Here is a 20559-nt window from a genome sequence, read left to right on the forward strand (position 1 = left end):
GATTCTGCCTTAGCTACAAAAAAACGAGTGAAAGTGGGCCAGTTAACCACCTCTACACTCGGTAAGAAGGCCGCTTTTGAAAAGCTTTTAAAGTCTGCGTGGACCGAAAAGTAGCTGCCAGGAGTCAACACTGATAGTGCAAAAAAAGAAAAACTCACCAAGGAGTCAAATCATTCCACAAAATACAGTAAAACGGGTGTAGCTGCTCGCGAGATAAGGGCATGTTGCAGCTGGCGCCGATATCCGGTAACCTTATGAGTCCCGCACTAATTTATGCAAATATAGTCCATTCTGATTGGAGGGTGAAGCAAGGACGATTAGAGAAAGGTTGAAAGAAAGAAACGCTGTTTTGTACCGAAGGAGATCAGTCGCGGGTTTACTGAGCAAAGCATAACCAAATCGAGTACGGTATCTTTTAAAGGTAAGATGGATTTGATCTCGGCGAAACGTGGCATTTTGCTAGAATGCACACTTCCGGGTGTTTTACGTAGGCCTAAGGTCCGCAGGCAGTCCTTGTTTGGCCATGTGAATTGAGAACGAGGGAAAGAAACACATTTTTGTTCTCTTCCTGCCTGTCATGAAAACCGTAGAAACAGCCAAGAATCAAATACCAATCTGAATGCGACTCGGCGCCTGCCAGTGTGGAAGTGTTCCTGGAAATCGGATCGGATTGGCAGACGAACGCTGCTCCTGTTGGTAATCCGCTTCTGGCCGCGCCGCTTTTGTGTGTTCGATGACTGGTACTGGCTAGATCAACATTTCAAAATTCTGATGTGGAGAAGAAGCGCAGCCCCAAAGTGGCCTCGCTGTTACTTTGTAGCAAGATTTCCTAAAGCGATCGGGGAAAGTGCGAATCGTGGCGGGTAGGGGGGACGGAGAATGGGTGGAACTTTTTTCACGCCTATTGTTCGAGTGAACCCTTGTTCGGTTGATTTGAGAAAAGAGACTCTGAAAGAAAGAAAAAATCAGAAATATGTCAGAAATATTGGAAGCACAAACTTCATTTCTCACCCATTTCTTGAATATTTAGTTGCTAATGTTCACATATACCCTTCTAATAACACCTGAAATTCTTGGCACTTTTGGAAAGAGTTCTGTTTGTAATGCCACAAATTTGCTATTTTCAAGGATGGTTTGATCATTTAAAAAAATTGCAAAGTGCTACATTTAAATAATAAATATGTATCCATCTGTATGGCTTTTGTGTAATTCTCCCATTCTCTTCAGTTTGGGCTAGGCTCAATAAGATGTTTTGTTATTTTAGTATATATGCAGTTAGCATATATAGGTAAAGGCTTTGCTTTAGCAGAGAATAACAAACATTATTGCTAAAATTGCTGCTGCTGCTGCTTTAAGAACAAAAGTTTTACATTTTTTAATGGTGAAAGGTACAGTGGTATACGAAGTTGATAAGCTCTGTTAAACTGATAGGATTTACTACTGCAAAACCTGTACAGGGATTGCTTACGATTTGGAAAGACCTGGGAAGATAAATTGATTGTCAACATAATAAATGTTATGAATCTTTCTTGAATTCTATCAACTCTGTATTTATAGGTCAAAGACTAACATTTATCACATTTGTTCAGAAACAAGGAAAATATGGAAGCATTTTTAAATCCTAAAGAATCGGCCAAGTTTATAGCAGAAAACAGCAAAGATGTGTACATTGAAGATAGTGGTGTGCAAAAGGTTGCAGAGATGTTGTTTGATAAAGTCACAGGGAAGGAATTCAGTGTCGCTGGCTGGAAGTCTTCACATGAATTAAACCCTCAAGAAGCAAGTGAAGATGCAGTAAACTGGGTATTTGTTGCTGATGTGCTCAATTTTTCCTTTTGGTCTGAACATGAAGACCACAAATGCTTGGTGAAATACAAAGGCAAGACTTACAGTGGCTATTGGTCTCTTTGTGCTGCCATCAACAGAGCACTTGATGAAGGTTAGTTATCTCACCACCCTCCAGACCTTCCGCATAGCCCTTAAAACCTGGCTGTCCCGACAGGCCTGGGGCTAAAGACCTTAACCCCACCCGAATTGTATGAATGTTGTGCTTTTAACAATGTATTGTCTTATGTGTTTAAATTGGTTTGTCCTCCCTCCCTTTGAACTGTGAGCCGCCCTGAGTCCCCCCAGGGAAAAGGGCGGCATACAAATAAAATACCTATACCTATACCTATCTGAATTACATTGATTAGAGCTGAAGGGTGTGTTTGGACTTTACACTACAGATATATGAATAGCAGTAGAATAAACAAGACTCTTTCATGAAGTAGAATAAAGTTGACTAGAAATTACAGGTCGTCCTTGATTTATGGCCACAATGGAGCCCAGTGTTTCCATTGCTAAGCAAGGCAGTGGTTAACTGTGTTTTGTAACACTTTTCAATCTTTCTGCCACGGTTGTTTAATGAATAATTCTGTCATTCAGCAAATCTGACTTCCCCCATTGACTTTGTGGGAAGCTGGCTGGGAAAGTTACAAATACTGACCTCACCTGACCTCAGGACAATGCAACTGTTCTAAATACATGGCAATTACCAAGCCTCCAAATTTTGATCACATGACCATTGGAGATGCTGCAATGTTCCTAAGTATGAAAAACGGTCGTGTCACCTTTTTCAGTGCTGTTGTAGTTTCGAATGGTCACTATCGTATATCGATGGTTACTTGTAAGTGATTATGAATGTAATTTTATATGGTGCCATCAAACTATCTTGTTGTAATACAGCATTGAATCACTTCAGTGGCTAAGCAACCTATTACACTGAACGAACAGCATAAAAATGTTTATTCTCATCCCAAAGTATCAAGACTCGAATTAAGTTTCCTTTTTCCCCCCTCTCCAGTATCTGCCCATCAGACCAGGAATTGGACAAATAAAATAAAGGCATTTGTTTTTCTTCCCAAAATCTGCCTATCAGACCAGGAATTAGACAAAATAAAATAAAGGCAATCCCATTGGAGGGATTTCCCCACTTTTAATTTTCTCTGCAAAAAGAAAGAATATGGAGAAACTTGGCTGCAATAACAGAAGGAGGGGATTAATTCTCAAATGCTTTCGCCCTACAAATCTGACTGCGACTAATCTGGATTAAGAGCTGGAGCTTGCTTTCAATAATAATAAAATAAAGATTAGGAAATTTCCCATGACATGCCTTATTATAAAGCAAAAAGGACCAGAAAATGACTATAAAGAACAATCTATATGTTTCTTCCCTTGCCTCTGCTATGGATACTTGGCCCCCAAACAGATGCTGTCATGGTATTAGACAAGCCTTGAGTGCAGTCTAGTGGGAAGCAGCTGGCCCAGACTGGAAAGCTGCCTCTTCAAATTTCACTTTAATTTCTCTTGCAGTCTTCTCCCAATAAACAGGAAAGTATATCAACGCAATTAGGCCGTGATGAGTAAGATGCATGCCTTTGTGAAATTTACAAATACAGCATTAGCAGGAAAAGTCAACATCTTCCTCTTGTTTAGATTAAACATCTGGTATTCAGATGCATTAGATTTTCACAACTGAAATATTTTTTTAAAATAAAAAAGTAGATTGACATTGTATTGATTTATATCTGCCAACATATATATATCAGTTAGAAGAAGCATTAGAATCTAAAGTTTGGAAGAGGACACTAAGGAAAGAATTTAAAACTAATGTAATAAGTAATGTAATGTAATAAGACTGGAGAGATACAACCACCATTACTCATTTTGGAGACTTTAGGGTTTTTTTATGTAAACAACCCTAAATAAATTATAAAACAATTTGTTTCGTAATTATGACATGCTCACGAGGACTTACTCTGGCCATTTAAGTCACACTTTTCTGCTTATTGCCGCCCATGTAATTGAGTTCCATTTCAAATAAAGATATTTTAATTGCTTAAAATTGCAAGAACCACAGCTTTTTTTGCTTTTTATCCATTGGAGCATTCAGCATCACCTTGGTCAAAAAGTAGCTAAGCAGGATAAGGCTACTAGAGGTTGATCAATCATGGTAAATTTCTTCTATGCTGCTACGCAGAGAACATGCATGGACAGGTCTTTGAAGTCACCAGCAGTCAAATTCAACTCAGAGAACATTAAGGTATCCTCCCCTCTTTCTCGTGAATGATCATCTTCAACTACTGAGTTGTCTTCACTAATGTCAGTCAAAAGAAAAAAGTATTTTTAAAAATTATAAATATTTCCATTTTTAAAAAATAACCTCAATAGAAAAGTATATTAAATTGTAATTCCAATAGCAAGTCCAGTATATCATGTTCAGAGGTAAATTAACTGAGAAATAAATTCTTACGTTGATCCAATAATCAGTCTGAATAAATTCTGCTTACTTGCTTCCTAATTGGAACATTTTTAAAATTTATTCGTCTTGTATTTTACTAATTATCTCAAATGTAATTAAGAGGTATTCTTTTCTATTTGTTGCCCTTTCTGAAGGAACACCCATTACTAGTGCTTCTTATTTTGCCACTATGACCTTGGGTCAGTTGAAGCATGCATTTCGTTCTGATACAGAGGTGCCTATGCCTTTAATCGAGGAGAGACATCGTGTACTAAATGAAGCTGGAACAATTCTGCTGGAGAAATTTGGGGGCTCCTACCTCACATGTGTTAAAGAAAGTGGGAAAAGTGCCCAAAAATTATTACAGACAATAGTGGAAAATTTCCCATCTTTTAGAGATGAAGCTACATTTCAGGTAAATCTCTTATAGTCTGCATTTTCAACTAGCCTCTTGGTTTCATTTTTTTAATGATAAAAATGGACAAGGAATTGCTACATACCATAGTGTCTCATTTTGTGCTGTGGCAGGCTGGAAAATATCACAGCACACATCTCCTGTAATCTTATTATCTAACATAGATAGTGAGGCCATTAATCGTATGACCAATATTCCCAAACTGCTACAGAATCGAAACCACACCTATTTGTGTTAAGAATTATTCCAGTGTGTATAAATAAAAAATATCACCATTTACCAAGATATATGATGACAATGGCAAGAATCCAGTGGGCACAATTTTAGAAAAGATAACCTTTGCTGATGATATAAGATTGAGAGCAATAGAGAAATAGGCTATATCCAATATTCAGAACAAAAGTCTAACCAAATTAAGGCAGAAATGGTTCCCTTAAATAAAACATATTTGTTAGCAAGACAAGATATGGCTTTCAGACAAAAGAGATTGATTAAAACAACTGGAAAAAATGACTCAAGCACATAATATATCAGCAATAACTCTAAAAGCTTAAGGCAGGTTATAATTACTGTAAGCACTGTAACAGGTAATAGTTTGGGAAAAATGAAAGAGGGGAGGCATTACTGAATACTTTTTACAGTGTTTTGCTCTTACATCATATTTTATTGCATCTGTTTTTGATTTTTTGCCATGCTTAGGCAATAATGAAACTAATGCAAAAATAGTGTAGAGTACATAGTGTTCTCTTCTCTAACAGAGCAAGAACCTTATGGAGTAGATTTGTGTTAAGATAAAGTGACTGCCTAAGAATCCTCCAGGAGATTTTGTTTCATGTTGGTGGGTTTGACCCTGTATCTTCCCACTCATAAATCTGGTACTTTAACCTCCTCCTGTATAAGCTGTCATATTTCATATAATTCCCATATTTAGCTTCTTTTGAAATGAAAGGTGGTAAGAAAAACATATTGAAATAACAATTGAAATCTGTAAATGTGACTATAATCATTCTAATTACTTTGTTGTTGTTTTTTCTCCTTTTCCTACCAGGGTAAAAAGGTAGCTTTTTACAAACGGGCGCAGATCCTTGTGGCTGACACCTGGAGCGTGTTGGAGGGGAAAGGAGATGGCTGCTTCAGTGATATTTCCAAAATCTCTATATTTGCTGATTACAGGATACCACAAGTTCTTGTTCATTTAGAAGCAATGAGATATTCAGAAGAATTAATGAACAAACTTAAGAAAGGTATTAAAATATTCATGATCATGAAGAATTTCTATTTCACCTGACATGTTTTATCAGTAGTCTTTTGAGCAGAGGTGGTATTCAGCAGGTTCTGACCATTGCTGGAGAACCGGTAGCGGAAATTTGAGTAGTTCGGAGAACAGGTAAATATCACCTCTTACTGGCCCTGCCCCCATCTATTCTATACCTCCTGAGTCCCAGGTGATCCGGAGGAAATGAGGATTTTGCAGTAACCTTCCTCACTCCAGGGGAATGGAGATTTTATAGTATCCTTCCCCTACCACGCCCACCAAGCCATGCCCACAGAACCGGTAGTAACAAATAAACAGAAAACAGAAATAAACATAAGAGAAATTGAGAGTTATGTATTCCCAGAGTGATCTACAATTGCCTTCATTCGTGACAGTCTACATTCCTACAAAGAAACCTTGGAATAAGCCCCAATTACTAACTTTTGTGTATAAATGTGAAAGACAGTATTAACAGAGTACCTTACTTTTTCATTTTTTATTATGCAGAAAGAAAGAAAAATAAAAGGAAGGGAAAAGTAAAATTCTTTTACAAATGTTCTGTTCTGGTATTTCAAATATAGAATGTAATTTCTTGTCTAGGAAAGAAGACATTTCATTTTAAAATTATTTCTAGGTGATGAACATAAGGAATTTGATTGCTAAAACATCTATACCCAGGTTTTTTTTTCCTGGTACATCAGTCCACATGTACTTGTGATTTCCAAATCTTATGTTCCTTCCATCCATCTATGTCCCTTTCTAACAGTATTGAGGAATCAAAAGTAAAGTTGGTAATTGTCACCATGTAAATTAAACCCTTTGTACAAGTGTCAATGTCACTTGCATATACAAAGAGGAAGGTCTTTATTCAGGAGATTGCAACTACCATCTAAACCAACTGGGTTAAATTAATATCTAGATTGCAAACCATTTTTATTGTATCTTGTTGGCTGTTGACATGGTGAACCACTTAGGGTTGCTATGGTTTCAAAATAGTGTTTAAATGTAATTAAATAAAATTAAAAATCTAGAGGGGCTATTTCAAAATGCCAGAGCCATAACAGAAAGCAGTGCCTGGCTTCTCCTCTCCTTATGTCATATAAGCAGGGAAAAACTAACAACGTCTTCCAGAATATGTGTATTAACAAGAGAGACCAAATTTAAGATGATTCTGAAGACACATAGCTGGCAAGCTATGCAAGCTTTTAAAATAGTGGACAAGATTTCATCAATCCATTTGAAAAATGAACTTTTGTAAGGGTTGAGGATTTGCATTCAAGAGTGCAAATACTCGATTGCCCACTCAATTGCCCATGTTGCAAGTTCATGATTGGGATTTTTTTTTTTTTACCAAGAAGTTTAATAACTGCAGATAGTTGTATGTTTAACTTTATCAGGGAGACATGTCGGCCTATTTACAATTCTCTGTTTAACTGTTGCTAAATAGTTTATATTCACACTGAAGTCATACTTATTTGTCTACTCTAAAATAAATTCTAATAAAATTCAACAACTTTCACTTTCTATTACTGTTATATCAGAAGCACTAGGAATCTCTCATTTATGGATTTAATCTTGTATGTGGAAATTAATTATTAGACCACTTTTCTTGATTTCTACTACATTTCTTAAACTTCCTGCATCTTTGTTCTTCTTGCCATTCAAAAATCTATGGCTATTATCCAATCAGTGTATACTGAGCTGAGAGGAGCCATTTTCTTTCTGAGATTCCAGTAATTTGTTAGATGCTTCCTTCTGCAAAAAGATTGCCTTTTTCTGTGAAGTACAATGCAGGAAACAATACCTCTAATGTGAACCCCTTCTCATGATATGCTATAGGCAGCCCCTTGAGTAACAGCCTACTCAAACAGAACTATCAAAGATCCTTCTGAAGGGCACATTTGCCCCTAGTTAGGAAAAGTATTAGGAATGTTATGAAGGGCAAAGAAAATATGGGGGAATAAGACATAAATAAGCAATTCAAAACTACTGCAACCCTTTTCGATTTAGTAGTATGGTAATTACTTGGTAGATTAAGATACTGAAAATATGTAACTTGAATGAGCCTGGTTAATGTAAAAAAAAAAGGTTAGGCATACATTGATTAAAATATTTCCTCTTTTATTCCCATTTTCTTTATTCATGTGACTTTCTTTGACCCTTCCCTACCTTGCAGGGCATATGTTCCAGTTTGGAGACAGTCAGGAAGTGGAGATTCGAGGTTGTAGCATTTGGTGTTGTGAGCTCATTTGCAGCAGTTTGCTTGAACTTTATAAAAAGAAAGGTGACAACATGAGTGAAAAGATCAATGCAGTTCTCCTTGATTATTATCTATGGGACTATGCTCGGGATCATCGAGAAGATATGAAAGGAGTACCTTTTCACTGTGTACGTTCCATATACTATTAATACCATTTATAAATGATAATGATATAAAGCATCAAAATCTTCAAAATCTCTATATATAATTTTGATTTTTTTAAAAAAAATTGGATCTTTAATCTCCATTTTATCAGAAGAAAGGCGTTTTCTTGCATATTGACATTCCAATTCTATAAGCAATATATTTCTTTAATGGGTTTGATTAAAATGTATGAAACTGTAAAAAAAAATCTGGATTATATATAAAATTGAAAGATACCTTACAAATTAATATTATTGTAATCAAATTACCTACTTGTGTGAATATATCTAAACATGCATTTCAGTAAGGACCATTTAAGTTTACATTTGATGGTACCTTCTGAAGTTGTGTGCTGCTCATCAGGAATCATTTTGTTCAAAACATTGTAATGTCATTTAGCAACACTGATTCAAAGTTTATACACAATACTTTTTTAAAAAAATTCTGAAATTACAACTGAAGAATAAAATCAATAACAAAAACAATCAGTAATATTTCAATTATTAAAAGTATTTTTAAAATGCGAAGGCCAGGTTAACAAAAAGATTATTAACTGATTCTTTAAAGGAAAAAACAACTTGCTCCTAGTTTATTAAAATATAACATCTACCCTGTTTTCCCCAAAATAAGACCTCCTCAGATAATAAGCCCAGTCGGGCTTTTGAGCACATGTGCTAAAATAAGCCCTTCCCCAAAATATTGCAACACAGCAGCAGCCATGAGGTGACCACGCTTGCCGTCTCCTCACCTCAAAAATAATACCTCCCTGAAAATAAGGCCAAGTGCTTATTTTGGGGGTCAAAAGAAAATAAGATCCTGTCTTATTTTCGGGAAAACAAAGTAGTTGACTTGGTTGATACAAAAGACTAAGCAGTAATTGGATGAGAGACTACTAGAATATTTTTGGATTGTAAGATAAAATGGGAAATATATACAGGGTCTTGTACAATCGCCTGGAGTTGCATGTAATGAGTCTTATCTCATATATTAGTTTCACCTTTTAAGTTGCATTACTGAAATAAATGAACTTTTGCATGATATTCTAATTTTTGAGTTTCACCTGTATTTATGATGGTTGCAGCGTCAAGGCCCAACAGACTCTCCACTTCCTCAGGGTCTTGCAAAAAAACCAAAGTGGAACAACAACTGATGATCTCCTTTTACCAGTCCACAATAGAAAGTGTCCTCACTCATTGCATTACGGTGTGGTATGCCGGCTCGACAGCCATGGATAGAAAGACATTACAGAGGGTGGTGAGCACAGCACAAAACATTGTGTGCTGTCCCTTGATACAAGATGACATCGCTAGGGCTCGCTGCCTTAGAAGAGTAAGGAAAATTCTCAGGGACAACTCACACCCTGGTCAGCACTTCTTCATTCTCCTGCCATCGGAAAGGAGATATAGAAGCATAAGCAGCCAAACAAAGGTTAAAATACAGTTTTTTATCTGTGGGCTATCAGACTTCTGAATGGAAAATAAGTTTACAACAACATAGTACAATTGACTTGCGGGGCCGGCACAACATGCAATAAGAGCCGAGGTGGCGCAGTGGTTAGGGTGCAGTACTGCAGGCCACTTCAGCTGACTGTTATCTGCAGTTCAGCGGTTCTAATCTCACCGGCTCAAGGTTGACTCAGCCTTCCATCCTTCCGAGGTGGGTGAAATGAGGACCCAGACTGTGGGGGCGATATGCTGACTCTGTAAACTGCTTAGAGAGGGCTGAAAGCCCTATGAAGCGGTATATAAGTCTAACTGCTATTGCTATTGCTAAGTTCACATGGTGCAATAGAATTGTGTGTTTGTTAGAAGGATACACTGGGTTATGGATTTTCTGTCTTTGTGAGTTATATTGGGTTGGGGAGTGCACAAAGGGAGGCTCAGACAATCTCATTGCACACATATTGAATTCTGACAATAAAGGTAAACTTTTGTGACCTTCTGATAAGCAAAGTCAATGGGGGAAGCCAGATTCACTTAACAGCCGTGTTACTAACTTAACAGCTGCAGTGATTTATTTAATAACTGTGGCAAGAAAGTTCTTAAAATGGGGCAAAACTCAACTCTCTCACTTTTGGGCTCAATTGTGGTCATAAATCAAGGACCAGCAGTAAAATCATGGATTCTTCCAGCTGATACAGTATCATGTAAAGAAGATAAACCGTTCCTGAAGTTTGACTTTAGGGGGGATTTGTCCAAACAGCTTTCAATTGGGGAGAGGGGTGAGATGCCTGCATTCCCTGCATCAACAAGGACAGTTGGGAATGATAACATCTGAGGATATCATGTGGAGGAGTTAGATGTTTTATTGCCATCTAGGATTCCCCCCCCCCCACACCACTATGCTTGTAATCAAGTAGCAATGTAATCAAGTGAAGCACTTCAGTGTAAATTAAGTTCATTTTCGTGGTCCCTTTGCTTAAGACAGGAGTGTCCAACCTTGGCAACTATAAGACCTGTGGATTTCAAATCCAGTATGGGAATTCTGGGAGTTGAAGTCGACGAGTCTTAAAAGTTGCCAAGGCTAGACAACCCTGCCTTAAAAGCAAAAAAAGAAACAGGCGCATTACTCTCGCCCTCAGCTTTCGGGAACGCTTGCCAGACCGGGCGGATGGAAACGCCGGCATCAATGCGGCTGCGCCGATAGAGCGCGCTACGCTCGGTGACCTATCAGAGGAGGCGAGGGCGGCGCCGGCTGTCTCAGGAAAGACGCTGGTTCTGTCAGCGGCGGGAGAGTTTCGTAGTTGCCTAGTGAACCAATGTAAACAAAAGTCGGAAGCAGGGGGTGTGGGTTCCATATTTGTGCTACCGTTGTTGTTGGGGGGCAGCCTTGAAGTGGGAGTCTTAAGGATCCGCCGCAAGCTCGGCAAGGCAGGTGCTGCCTGACAAGCTGGTCCCGCCGCGAGCGAGTCCGTTTGGATCTTCACCCGGAGGCTTAACGCGAATAGCACAAACTAGGCGGACGCGCTCGGGAGGGAGGGAGCGACGGGGTGAGTTTGAACGTGTTGGAGAGATCGGGGGGGGGGGGGGAGAGGGATGGGGGTGAAGTTGAGTGAAAAAAACCAACGGTTTAAAAAATCCTCTCATGTAGTAGCACACGCCTGTTATCATTTGTAGTGCATACTTGTATATAGCGGTTTTTAATGGTAAAAGTTTAAGAAAAAGGTACGCCTGCACAAAAGGAAAAAAAAAACAGTACAAAATTGCATCACAGAAGGAGTTTCCACTGTTTTAGTGATGAGTTTTTAAGTAACAAAATACCTAGCTTTGAAAAGTCAGATTTTCACTTAAAATCTGAATACGTGAAATAGCAACTGAAAGCAGCACAGTGTAAATCATAAATTGAGATTAAGAGTTATGGTCATCTATATCTCACCTATGTTAAGAGTAACCCTCATTCCAGATGGGGCCCATTGAGTTTTAAGCTATTTTGGACATCCAGGGTACTGCCACAGTTTAATTAATCATTCTTCTTGAACAAACAACATATATTATCCTTTCAGCAGTTACTATATACAAAGCTAATTCAGTAGTAAGCTTTGGTTGAGAAACAAAATGTTTCTCGATTTGGCATTTTTTTATTTCAAGGAAAGTAATCTCTCAAATATTTTTTTGCTTTCTATAGAATATCTTTCCTTGTCAAATGTAGAAGACGGAGAATAATATGAAGAAAGAATTAAAGAAAAGTTGTGAATATTAAGATTAACAAATGCACATGCTCATATAAGCTGCAATGGAAGAAATTCCTGTAAAAGTGGCAGTACGAATAAGACCTTTACTCTCAAAAGAAATACTTCACAATCATCAAGTATGTGTGAGATTAATCTCAAATACTCAGCAAATTATCATCGGAAAAGACCGTGTCTTCACTTTTGACTTTGTTTTTGGCAAGCATTCAACCCAAGATGAAGTCTATACAACATGTATTAAGCCATTGGTAGCATCTTTGATAGAAGGTTATAATGCTACAGTTTTTGCCTATGGACAGACAGGCTCTGGAAAGACTTATACTATTGGAGGAGGTCACATTGGTATGTTCTGAAAAAGTTTGTTATTTAACTATATGATCAAAAAATGCACTGTAAAAGGAATAATAAGAGCAATCTTTTCACAAACTGAATATTTATTGATAATTGATGTTCCTAGCTCTTCATTTTAGAACAGGTTGGGACTAAAGGTTGGGTAATTCTAAATTTAAAATTATACTGGTGACATTTTCCTTGTGAATAAAACTTTACACATGATCAGAACATTAATCAGCATCACACTGGAATTATGAAGTACTTCTACCGCTCATTGTCAGGAACTGAAGAAGGGGAGAATCCTTCCAAATGAGAGCTATCCTCTCCTTCAATCCACCATACCAAAAATAAGCCATAATTAGTCGGTTTTTCCCTGTATTTTAATGTCTGATGGTATGACTGACTGATTTATATGACCCTGACAATTGAATGTGAAAATATACACACACACACACACACACACACACAGACACATATCTATTTTAGAGTTACAACCCCCGGTATGCCCAAATATTTATCAGCACAAATACAACATACATACATACATACATACATACATACATACATACATACATACACACACACATATATATATATATATATATATATATATATATATATATATATACATATACATATACATATGTATGTATATATATATATATATATATATATATATATATATATATATATATATTGTATGTATGTATGTATGTATGTGTGTGTGTGTATATATATATATATACACACATACATACATACATACATACATACATACATACACACATACATACATACATATATATATACATACACATACATACAGCATATTGAGCTAAAAGTCATCCAGATTCCTTTTACTTCATTTTCAGTGTTGCTATGATATTTCTGAGTCTGCATCTTTCAGCTCCATGTTTGGATTAAAATTATTTTCTCATTTTAGCATCAGTTGCAGAAGAAGAGAGGGGTATTATTCCACGGGCAATTCAAGAAATATTTCAGATTATTTCTGAAAACCATAATACTGATTTTGCAGTTAAAGTTTCGTACATAGAAGTCTATAAAGAAGAACTCCGAGATCTCTTGGAACTAGAGACATCTATGAAAGATTTGCATATTAGAGAAGATGAAAAGGGCAATACAGGTAGAAATATAAATTTCAACTAAGTTTTTATTTACTAATAATTTTGAAACATTTTTATAATGTATGCTCATATTTTCTATAGATGTACTGTACCTCTAAAATAATGTTAAGTTCATTTTATTAAAGTTGAATTATTCAGAGGAAATTAACTTTAATTTTTATGCAAAGTAATTTGTACTTTAAATGTAATGCTTTAATTGCCTGTGTTTAATAATCACTGTCACTCATAACTAAAATAGCATCTTTCAACAAAGTTAATCTTTTCCCATTATTCTGCTTTAAAAAGATATCAAAAATCAGGAAAGTCCTTTAGATAAGTGTTACTGTTTAGCTGAATATTTCTAGAATACCCATGTTTTCCCGAAAACAAGACAGGTCTTATTTTCTTTTGACCCCCGAAATAAGCACTTGGCCTTATTTTTGGGGAAGTCTTATTATTTTTGAGGTGCAGGAGGTGGCGAGCATGGTCACCTCATGGCTGCTGCTGTGTTGCAATATTTTCAGGGATGGCTTTTTGGGGGGTAGGGCTTATTTTAGCGCATGTGCTCAAAAGCCCAATTGGGCTTATTATCCAGGGAGGGCTTATTTTCAGGGAAACATGGCAACAACGCATACATGTCTATGCAGATTTTCAGTCATCCAGGTCATGGTTATCCCAAAGGTGCTTTTTCAAGAGGCAACGGGATGTTCTGGTTTTTCTTTGAAGACATTTTGCATCTTATCCAAGAAGCTTCTTGAGCTCTGACTGGACGGTGGGGAATGGAATGATTTATACTTCTTGCAGACAGCTGGTCATTTGCATTTTTTTAATGGGTTGTTAAGATTATCTGGAGATTTATCTGTGTCATCAGGGTCATCTGAGTGGTGCAAATTGGTTGGAGCCTTCTTAGAACTGTTGAATGCCTTCCAAGAAGGTTCCACACCAAATTACACCACTTAGGTGACCCTAATGACACAGATAAACCTCCAGGTGACCTTAACAACCCACTAAAAGAATGCAAATGACCAGCTGTCTGCAAGGAATATAAATCTCTCCATTCCTCACCATCCAGTCAGAGCTCAAGAAGCTTCTTGGATGAGAACCGAAACGTCTTCAAAGAAAAAAACAAAATCCAGTTGCCTCTTGAAAAAAGCACCTTTGGGACAACAATGCATATCTTTTCTTCAAATGTCCATTGTTATGCTATGGATATTTTTTTCTCCATTTAAAGCTTTTTTCCATTTGTTATTTCACTTAGAGGCACAGTGGATCATCATAAAATATTAAATTTTCATACAGCTACATACATATACCAGCACATCCAAGAATTTCCCCTACTTTACTTTCGGTTGACTCTGCAACCAATGCAGAGTATGTAAGAGGCAAAGCATCTTTGTGGTATCACAACATACATTTTGATGAAAGCTTCATTTGCTGCTTATTTTATAATATTTTATTTTATATGAATTATTTCTTGCTTGAAAAATAACTGGATTGCCTATATATTTGTTAAAAACTTAATCTAATTTTTCTGAAAATGTTATATTTATAACCTTTATTGTTTTAGTAATCGTTGGTGCCAAAGATTGCCAAGTAGAAAGTACAGAAGAAGTGATGAGCCTATTGGAAACAGGGAATGCTGCTAGACATACAGGGACAACCCAAATGAATGAGCATTCCAGCCGATCCCATGCTGTTTTTACCATCAGTGTCTGTCAACAACAGCAGCCTTTGCAGAAGGACAAAGAGGGTGCACAAAATTCACCCAAAAATTCAGGACAGCAGATCGCTTCTAAATTCCACTTTGTAGATCTTGCCGGATCAGAAAGAGTTACAAAAACTGGCAATACTGGTGAAAGATTCAAAGAATCTATTCAGATCAACAGTGGTTTATTAGCTTTGGGAAATGTGATAAGTGCACTTGGAGACCCAAAAAGAAAAAATATACACATTCCATATAGGGATGCTAAAATCACACGTATCCTTAAAGACTCTTTAGGAGGCAATGCAAAGACTGTCATGATAACATGTATTAGTCCATCTTCTTCTGATTTTGATGAATCATTAAATTCCATCAAGTATGCTAACAGAGCAAAAAATATTAGGAACAAACCTATTGTCAACTATAACCCAGACTGGGATCGTATAGATGAAATGGAGCTTGCCATTAAGTTGCTTCGGGAAGCCTTGCAAAACCAACAAACTAATGGACAGTCTTCTGGTAGCCAAGGATCACAGGATTTATGCCAAGACAAAAACAGAATTCGTTGTCTTGAACAGCAGCTTGCTCAGTTTCAAATTGAAAGTTTTAATTTGAGAAATTGCATTGAAGAAGCTTATTTATTTCTTGTTGATTTAAAAAACATTGCCAACCTATCAAAAAATCAACTTGAAAAACTGCAAGAATGGATCCATGTAGCTCAGGAACTTAGGAGAGAGGCATCTATTCCCCAGGTAAACACTGGAACAGTAGCCGACCAAGAAGGACCATATCATATTACGATTCTTCAGCTTAAAAGAGAGCTGAAGAAATATCAGGTACTTACTGTAAATTTAATATAAGGGTATTATAAATTATAAATATAATTATAAATATAAGGGTATTATAAGTTATAAATAAGGGTATTATAAATTGATAAATTTAATAAAAGATTGCATACAGAAGCGTTGTCTGCACATTAAGGCAAAGTTTTGTTCAAATGAATTTACCTTCGCTCCCATTCCAGCATATCAGCTTGATCAGTGCTATGGGATAATTTGAGAGGCATGTTAAAAAAACAAGCAGGAGAACAATACCTCAATTTAGTACAATTTAATATTAAAGATGGGTTCTTTATTTGGAAATGGTTCAATATGCAATCATTAATACAGCGTAAGAAATCTTCCCTCAGGAAATTATGGATTTTTTTCAAAGGTCAGAGTTTTGGCAAGTCATCCTTAGCTTAAGAAGTCTTTCAGCTTATCTTTTGGAACTTGTCTAGCTACTTTTTCTAACATAGATCTTTTATAATTTTTTATTATTTTTAAAGCTAATAAACAGTGAAGCATTCTTTTAAAACTTTGGTGGTTCTATTATCTATCTCTTGGCTAATATTTCATTTTCATTTCAGTATGAACTGTTTATATACAGTTCCTTAGTTTGCAAATCTTTTTGTCTCTTTCTCCCTGATCTAAAATGCTTACATTACAAGAATGTAGCTGTTAACAGAAATGATCACTTGATATTGTCATTATAAAACTGATGAAAATCAATAATAGCACCAAGAATTACAAGTTATTCATCAGTCTTCCCCAACACACCTGGGAAACACCAGACCGGGGAGGCTGCAATATAGTATATAAAAATTACAAATCACATTATTTCTGGAAAATGTTATAACATTAATTCTGTTAGGGATCTTTTACAAATTATATGCATATTGGCTGAATCATAAAGATGGTAAATCCAACATCCAGGGGCCTGATTTTTTTCCCCATATGTGAACTGTAAACAAATAATTTTCTTTGGTTATTAAACATAGCTCTTATATTTCCATTACCTGCCTATGAGAGCTAGTTTAATGGAAGTAATGTTCTGCGCTTTATTTAAATTATTGAGTAGGCCTAGTGGGACGTAAGCTTGAAATAGTTATGAATGAATCTTAAATTAGCAGAAGAAAATGTTATACAATAGGCTTTTTCCCTTAGATTTCTGAAATATGCATAATCAGGGGAAACCACTGAACACTGTGAATTTTGTTTTAAAAGTTTCTTGCAAAAGTAAGGAATTTCATCAAATCTAGAATGTTGTATTTCTTATGCAAAGCTCTAGATTTTACAAGTTCAGTACGTTTGCCTTCCATTTTCATCAAACCAAATTTAATACACCCTTATATGAAATTGTTACCTGCAGACATGTAATCTATACTTATAGATAACAGGAAATGTATATCTTGATCACTAGAAATTGCTTCTAATAAGTAAAATGTGTTAAAGCTGCTTTGTCTTTTTTTCCTTTTTAGTACAAATTTGAATATGACAAAACTGCATGTGTAGCTTTTATTTATTTATAAAATTTATATTGCCGCCTACTTGCACATGGCAACTCAAGGCAGTTTAAAAGGACATAAAAACACCATATAAAAGAAATAAAAAGAATAAAAATAAAAAAAATAAAATAACTCCCCACCCCAGTGACAACATGTATTCATGCTACCCATTTAATGGGCTCCATCCCCTGGCCCACTGGCAGGACCACGTCTTCAGGGCCTTCCAAAAGAGTGTTAAAGTGGGGGCCAGTCTAATGTCTGGAGGGGGGATGATGTTCCAGGGAGAAGGCTGTTCTTCTGGGTCTCGGCACATGTATCTCCTTAGGGGCTGGTACTTGCAGTATTCCTTACCTCCCTGCTCTAGTGGGTAAGTGTAACTGGCAAGAGACAGTCCCTCAGATAACTTGTTTAAAGCAATGAAGGGCTTTAAAGGTGACAACTAGCACCTTGAATTGCACCCAGAAGCAATTTGCAACCAGTGCAGTTCCCGCAGGAGAGGTGATACATGTGCACACCGAGGTCTACACAAAACCATGTGGGCTGCTGCATTTTGCACCAACTGGATCTTCCAGATGCATTTCAGGGGCTGCCCCATGTAGAGCACGTTGCAATAGTCAAGACGGAAGGTGATTAAAGCATGAGTGACTGTGAATAAGAATTGTTCATCCAGGATAGGGCATAACTGGTACACAATCGGCAGTTGTGCAAAGGCCCTCCTGGCCACCTACTCTTCAAGCAGGATTCATGAGTCCAGGAGAAACACCCACACCCGATTACGCACAGGGTCTGTTTGGGGCAGTGCCACCCCATCCAAGACTATCTTTAGAATGGGATGTGTAATAACCAGATAGCTGGTGAATCAGATTCTAGTTTGCACAGAACAACATGAACATACTTGGGTTTTACTGGTTGTACTTGTGGCTTGCTGGCCAAAATATGCTAAGGCTGATTGGTACTGTCGTTATCATTAGCATATAATGCTACATCTAGCAAGAGTATGACTAAAGATGGTAATACTGGCATGGCGAGCTCTCAGACATACACTATATTGCCAAAAGTATTCGCTCACAACTGAGTCTGATTATGTGGATGGGTGAACGAATACTTTTGGCAATATAGTGTATATTTCATCAGGAACCCATACATTCAACCAAAACTCTAGTGATGTTAATAAAGATAATGGATTCCCTGGAATGGTAGGGTTTAAATATTCATATGTTACATTCTACATTTTCTCTGGCTCCTGGGAACTCTGTAACAGTGTAACAATCTTACTTTAATGTGATTCGCAACCTGCCTGATTACCTGTCTTTTTCAGAGTTAAAAACAGCCTGAAAACCAACCCCCCATTTTCTGGTTGAAACATCTGTTTCCTACCTGACATGTACAGTTAATTCTAGGCTTGTATCCATTTGTTTAGTGATCACTTAGTTATGGTCATCATGAAAAAATAGATGTCCTCCAGGTTTGTGTCCTCTTAACAGTCATAGAAATCCCAGTTCGTGGGTACATAACTTGCAGTTACTCACAATGAGCTGCAGTTATATGTTCACCATTTTTGACCTTCCCTGCTGGCTTCACAAGCCTAGTCAATGGGGAGGTTGGCAGAGAAGGTCTCAAGTCGATCTTTCTTTTGTCCAATCAGCATTCATTCCTGCTTGTATGTGACCTGCACCAGACCATCCTAATCTTAGCCCAGCTCGCATACAGCCTACACCAGCCCTTCTCTTGTTTCTCCTATGGCATCCCCAAACTCTTTATTTGAGACACCCCACCCCCCTGCATCTTGGAGTTAATGACAACAAACAGGAATGCAGTTATATTTGTCATAATAACTCTATTGATATAACTAGATTTAATAAATTAGATTTAGTTGTAGTATGTCTTACTAGCCAAGTGGATTGTAATTATGGAAAGTAATTAAATTCGTTAAAAAGTTAATTGTTCCTTAGGTTATTTATTTACTTTTTTCCATTTTTCCTTCTATTTGCCAGTTTCCAGATGGCAGATGTATTGTTCAGTACCAAGCACTGTAGTGACACAAGAAAATAGATTTTAATTCTCCTCATTTCTGCTGCTACAAGGAAATATGTTTAGGAAGATTATTATAGAATGATGAAAAAGAACATTTCCTTTAGTAACTCTCTGAACAACTGTTATTAATACTATACCATTCACAATTGGAATTCAATTTCCTTTCCAGTCATGGTAATTCTCTTTTTAGCTATCCCATCTCAAATCGTACATGAAATATAAGACATGTTTTTTAAAGTATTATTATTTGCAGGAATTGAGGAAACAACAGGGTGCTATTAATACACATCATTTTCCCTATAAGATCAAAATGTGGCAAAGGCTTTTTTACTAAGTACTTTGTTGGTTTAAATTAAAGGCACTTGATTGTTTGAGACAATATGTATTCATAATTTTTGCATACTATACTTGGGTTATATACAATAAAATATATATAGTTAATGCAATACAGTACTTACAGCATAACTGCTATATTTGCAGCAAATATCACAATGCATTTCTATTTGTGGACTTCCATTTCATATGTTCAGTCATTCTCTCTTTATTACCTAGCAGTCTCTTGCAACAGATGCTGAAGTCTTCAGTGAAAAAGAACTGGAAATAAAAATATTGCAAGATCAGATACAAAAGCTGATACAAGAAAATCATGAATATCTGGAATCACTAAAGGAGGCACATGATACAAATAGGTTACAGGTAATTTAAGTTTTCTGCAAGTTATTTAGGCTATATATATATATATATATATATACATATACATATACATATACATATATATATATACACACACACACACAATTATATCAATCATAGATAACAATAATAATAATAACCAAAATATTACAACCATAAATAGTTTGAAAAGATTATAATTAGGGTTATCAAGATTTATTCCCATGTAAGTCCATATAAGAATGCAATTTTAAATTTAAGTTGAATCCAAATTTCAGTGGCTTTAATTTCTGCAATTCTGTAGTTTAATAAATGCAATTTTTT

The 20559-nt window shown here is 36.5% G+C and overlaps 2 protein-coding genes and 1 long non-coding RNA gene across 12 annotated transcripts in view; 2 read left to right on the forward strand and 1 right to left on the reverse strand.

The window, feature by feature from the left end:
• Positions 1 to 276: 276 nt before the first annotated feature.
• On the forward strand, positions 277 to 8458 carry QNG1 (Q-nucleotide N-glycosylase 1). 5 transcript variants are annotated; one of them, XM_014072114.2, is made up of 5 exons: positions 277 to 421; positions 1558 to 1939; positions 4438 to 4697; positions 5746 to 5941; positions 8129 to 8458. In XM_014072114.2, the coding sequence occupies exons 2-5, from the start codon at positions 1603 to 1605 to the stop codon at positions 8359 to 8361; spliced, it is 1026 nt and encodes a 341-aa protein (XP_013927589.2). In that variant the 5' UTR covers positions 277 to 421; positions 1558 to 1602; the 3' UTR covers positions 8362 to 8458. The 5 variants fall into 5 exon arrangements, with proteins under 5 accessions (XP_013927589.2, XP_013927591.2, XP_013927588.2 ...); XM_014072116.2 differs by having other exon boundaries at positions 291 to 421; positions 1590 to 1939; XM_014072113.2 differs by lacking the exon at positions 277 to 421 and adding an exon at positions 499 to 696.
• Positions 753 to 20559, reverse strand: part of LOC148045407 (uncharacterized) — a 48345-nt gene continuing 28538 nt past the window's right edge. Inside the window, exons 2-3 of one of the 3 annotated variants that reach the window (XR_015696713.1) lie at positions 20022 to 20157; positions 753 to 948 (exon numbers count right to left, since the gene is read on the reverse strand). This is a non-coding gene — a long non-coding RNA (uncharacterized LOC148045407). Of the gene's footprint in view, positions 949 to 9307; positions 9740 to 15887; positions 16025 to 20021; positions 20158 to 20559 lie in introns of those variants that run through there. The other 2 variants (XR_015696712.1, XR_015696711.1) reach the window with 2 other exon arrangements.
• Positions 11125 to 20559, forward strand: part of KIF27 (kinesin family member 27) — a 32223-nt gene continuing 22788 nt past the window's right edge. The window contains exons 1-5 of one of the 4 annotated variants that reach the window (XM_087715945.1): positions 11125 to 11345; positions 11981 to 12386; positions 13321 to 13521; positions 15069 to 16039; positions 20116 to 20259. In XM_087715945.1, coding sequence (XP_087572071.1) covers positions 12089 to 12386; positions 13321 to 13521; positions 15069 to 16039; positions 20116 to 20259 — 1614 coding nt within the window. In that variant the 5' untranslated portion in view covers positions 11125 to 11345; positions 11981 to 12088. The remainder of the gene's footprint in view (positions 11346 to 11980; positions 12387 to 13320; positions 13522 to 15068; positions 16040 to 20115; positions 20260 to 20559) is intronic. The other 3 variants (XM_087715944.1, XM_087715943.1, XM_087715942.1) reach the window with 3 other exon arrangements.

The sequence above is a fragment of the Thamnophis sirtalis genome, unplaced genomic scaffold, assembly GCF_051295495.1.
Source record: "Thamnophis sirtalis isolate CommonGarterSnake01/CBP01778 unplaced genomic scaffold, rThaSir2_p1.2 scaffold_5, whole genome shotgun sequence".
Taxonomy (NCBI): domain Eukaryota; kingdom Metazoa; phylum Chordata; class Lepidosauria; order Squamata; family Natricidae; genus Thamnophis; species Thamnophis sirtalis.